Genomic DNA, 4,701 nt, shown 5'->3' with positions numbered 1-4,701 from the left:
GCACTATATAAATAATCTGAATTGAAATTAAAAGAAAACTATACCTTATAGTCTTAAAAGCATCTTACGCAGAACCATAATTTGTTAGAGTGTTCTTTCAGTAACTTATTCAAATATATTTATCTTACTGCGATTTAAAACCTGCCTGTTTTAATTGCCAGTCACACTCAGATTGACTAAAACAACAAAGCAAGACACATTTGGCAGGATTGAACACTTTGTTTATGAAGATATAAGGTTAACATTAGCATACTGAGCAGAAGAAATTGCTAGCTGCCACCTATACATCACAGTCCTCTCTAATCTGTCTGACACTTTAATGATGTGATTGTGCTAAAAATGAGACGATGTTAATGTGTTTTTTACTAAATATATCAAATTTATTGTTGTTGTAATGTGACATTTTTTCCTTCCAGTTGTTTTAGACCTTCTTTTAATTACTTGATAAACTGACTGAATGTAATGAAATATTAATGCACGAAGAAAGGAGGTGAAGGAATAAAATTGGATTAATTTTGATGTTTCGTCTCACCTGTCGTGTCCTTTGGCCTGTGACTGTCCTGCAATGGCGTCCATGATGGCGTCCTGTGAGTACATGCTGATTGGTGTGTTGTACTGAGCGTGAACGATAGTAGCTTTTCCTCCTGGGCCCCTTACTTCGATGGGTTTGTGGGTAGACAGGGCTGAGTCTTTCAGAGCTATGGGGTTGAAGCTGGGGGTGTACTCCATGCTATCAGGTCACAGGAAGGTGTGGGAACAGGTCACAGATCAGGGAGTCAGTAAGGGTTATGATTTGACCTTAGAGGTCATCAACCCCAAACATACAAACCAAAAATAGAACAAAGATGTAAACAAACTACTCGGCCTACCATAATAGATCATACTTTATTGAAATTACTAGCACAAAAAAAATCACATCACACAAAGGAAGGTAAAAGGACAAATGCTGCTTTCAGTAAAATGACAAATATTATATACAATTGCAATATTACATAGGACCAATTTGATTTTTTAAGATACAAAATTGTTAAATAAGTGACTGCCCGTACTTTACGGGGCAGTATTACATTACATCCGTGGTCAGTGCTACTTTTACACAAATGATCTCATCAGTTATATTTTACTGTGTGAGATGTTCAGAAAACACAAAATGTTTTATTAATGGCCTTTAGCTTGTTTGAATGTTTGGGTTTGGACATAGTCATCATTAAATCCAGAATTTGTATTTTTTTAAAAGTATGTATAACAAGCTTTTCAATAGAAGAAGTGTCTCTTTCTTCACTGAATCCTTCTTCTCCTCTAGATTCTGGGACCTTGGTTTCTCGCTCATTTTTTTAAATATGGCATTTAGTCTGGTTTAAGACTGGTTTAAAACAAAGAATTTGACTATTGTAGCTCATATCCTATTTATGTCTTTGTTTGGTATTTCTGGATAAACTGATTCCAGCTGCAGTCAGTAATAATAGTTGGATCTGGCTTCTAAACGCTCAAAGCTTATATTACTATAAGTTTGGAGAGTTATGAAGCCTAAAATATTACTATATTTGTTGCTCTCGCACCTCTTTCTACCAATTATGCTAAAGGCCATAAAATACTATTTCAAATGAAATACAAATATACTAAAAAAAACATAGTTTTTTTTAGTATATTTTTTTAGAATATAAACTTATATAAATGCTTTTTCTGTGATATGATATAGATCATATCACAGAAAAAGCATTTATATAAGTTTATATTCAGGTTTTATTCATCAGATAAAAAAAATCTAAAATGTTTTCCTTTGAATAAATTACTCTGCCTGCAAACCTTTCAACTATAAGGATTGAATAATTTAATTAATTTCACATTTCTGTGATACTCTAATTTATTGAGATGCACTGGTATTATCTTCAGACATGAGAAAAAAAAGTAGAGTGTGGCACAGATTTGTATCCAGCCGGGATATTTTTAATTCACAACTGATTTAACATCATGCACATTACATATGAAAAAAATGTTGCTATACTCACTTTGCAGCTGTGTTTGCAATGACCTGAAAGAAAACATAAGAAAAAAAGAACACACAGACAAAGAGAAACAAAGAGAATGTTATAGGCTGATAACTTTGATAAGTTCAGCTTATTTCCAACAATATTCTTCTTTTATCACATGTTTAGGTCAGAACCGCAGCTATTTACCATCAGGGAAATATTTCCCTGCTCCTATTTTATCACCAGGCAGGAATGACTGACACCAACAGAAGTGTTTCAGTCACATGATGCAGGACAGATTTAGCACAGAACAGACGGAAATATTCACAAACGTGGTACGAACTACCAGATCCATTTATGTCAGAACTGGAAATACATTCTGCAGTTCTGCAGGTGCTCTCTATATCTACAAACGGTCTTAACACAACTAAATCACAGTGGTCGGTAGCTACAGGTTACTTTTAATGATTTGCATACATTTCTTTTTGACAAAAATGTACTTTTAGGAGATGTTTTATTTCACCATAATTTATTCTTTTACGGATAATATTTTAATGAGATATTGCATATTTTAGTTGAATTAATCTTTTTTTGTACACAGGCATTGTTTTCTTATTATAAGCCTTCTATGACACATGGCAGTCATACTAATATACAGTAAAATGTATATGTAGTTTATCATACACTAAAATAAAGTACATTACATACTGTAAATATTGTTTTCATAAGTTTTATGCTGGATTAATTAGATCAAGAGATGGGTGTCTTCTACTTGAGTTTGACATTTTTTTAATTGTGCGTTTAATTATTTAATTTTCATCTTTTAAACACCAGGCTTTACAAAAAAACAACAACAATTTTGTCTGTTTGATTAAATCATTTATTAAAAGTAAATCAGATGCTAATATAAGTTACTCAGTACTCAAGTAGCTTTTTTACCAATTATTTTTTTTACCCCTACTTTTACAGTTTCTTGAAATAAATAAAGATATGTTGGTGTAGTGCTATTCTCACTGAAGTCCCATGTTCTGGTAATTTACACACCTCTGAATTTAAAATATGTTTCTTTTATTAAACTGTCACTACAAACATGATTCAAACAGAACTCAAAAATAAGGTACAACATCGATAAATACTATACATGCTTATTTGCCTTAACTAATACTAGAGCAGAAATATTCCCGTACTCCCTTTACAAATCAACTCGGTATTAAGCAGTGCTGGAAAGTAACAACGTACATTTACTTGATTACTGTACTTAAGTACATTTTTTGAGTAACTTTACTTTTTTTGAATCATTTTTTGGAGGGGAACTTATAGCTTTTGCTCCACTACATCTTAAAGTTAAATGTACTTTCTACTCCAATACCTTTCTAGGAAGCTGCTAGTTCCTTGTTACTTTTGGCTCAGCTTAGATTTGTAATCAGCTGTTGCTGTTTTTATTTCTTGAAATGTAATTTCAAAATGCAAGATAGCAGCATGTTAGTGCTGATGAACAAGATAGTAACACTGAACAAATGGGAGAAACTATGGGTAGATATTATTAATAGTATATAAATTCTATCAAGGCATTTGAGTGGTCAAGGTGTTTAATAGGAGGAGTTCTCAAAGCAAAGTTGCAGTTTTTTTCGTGGTAACAGATTCAACCTCGAACCTCTGTTCCATAGTGAAAGTGTGAGGAGAATCAAGACATTCCTGCTTCCTATTAATAAGAAATAATATTTAAAATAGCTTTCCTTTTTAGTGGCATTTTTATGCTGATGTTCTACACAAGTGGTGTAGGATTTGAAGCAGGTAGTTCTACACATCAATACATCAGGTGGTTTCTGAAAGTTACAAGGTTCTATAAAATTACTATAAAAATTAGACAGAAATGCACTGATGTAAGAAAATTTAATTTCTATTTTTCAATACTTAAGTATTTTAAATGCATGTACTTTTGGATACTTGAGTATTTTCAAAAGTCAGTACTTCAATACTTTAATTTGAGTAGATGTTTGACCGTGTAACTTTTACTGGTAGTGTAGTTGAGTAAGATTTGAATATGAGTATCATTACTTTTAGTCAAGTACTACTGTTGAGTACTTCGTCCTCTGCTGATATTAAGTCAGGTTCACAATGTGGGATTTTTTTTCCACATAAGGAAATCTTTTGCAGTCAGTATCATAAGAAAATCTTCAGTTTTGTCACAGATACTGATGCTGCCTCAATTTATTGTGGTAAAGAAACACTTCTGTCAAAAAGAAAAGCTCCTCATTTTATGAATGTCCAAAGTTTATATGAATCTGACCAAAATAATAATATCCAGCATTCAGGTTAGATCACCTTTTGGACTTTAACAGGTTTTAAGTTACACTTAAAACACTATAATTTTTTACGTACAGTATGTCAGCATTGTAAATGCTCCACAATGAAAGAATTTTTTTTCATTTTACGTCTATTTATACAGGTTGTCTCATTGAGATTCAATATCTCAGTTACAAGAGAGACCCGTTTTGAAAAAAACAAACAAGGTTTTCCTATGTCTAAATAAGCTTCTACAATCTGATTAAAATGGGTACCTTCTTTTGGACGTTTTCTAAGGCAAGTTTTTACTGAGAGGAAACACAAATGTAATTGAAGCACCCAGTGCTTTAATCACAAATGTTCTAAGATCTTTCAGAAGGATCCTTAAAGTGTCACTGTGGAGAGAGACATCTGGGTCTCCCATTTTTACCGTAGAGTTGGATAG

General features: G+C 32.5%; 1 protein-coding gene across 2 annotated transcripts in view; it reads right to left on the bottom strand.

The window, feature by feature from the left end:
• LOC107092472 (LIM domain-binding protein 3-like) overlaps window positions 1-4,701 on the bottom strand; it is a 22,598-nt gene that overhangs the window by 5,830 nt on the left and 12,067 nt on the right. For both annotated transcript variants that reach the window (XM_015386969.1, XM_015386968.1), the window contains exons 4-5: window positions 2,010-2,032; window positions 533-730 (exon numbers count right to left, since the gene is read on the bottom strand). In XM_015386969.1, coding sequence (XP_015242455.1) covers window positions 533-730; window positions 2,010-2,032 — 221 coding nt within the window. The remainder of the gene's footprint in view (window positions 1-532; window positions 731-2,009; window positions 2,033-4,701) is intronic.

The sequence above is a fragment of the Cyprinodon variegatus genome, unplaced genomic scaffold (genome assembly GCF_000732505.1).
Source record: "Cyprinodon variegatus isolate N-32 unplaced genomic scaffold, C_variegatus-1.0 Scaffold382, whole genome shotgun sequence".
Taxonomy (NCBI): domain Eukaryota; kingdom Metazoa; phylum Chordata; class Actinopteri; order Cyprinodontiformes; family Cyprinodontidae; genus Cyprinodon; species Cyprinodon variegatus.
This window is presented reverse-complemented; position numbering and strand designations above follow the sequence as displayed.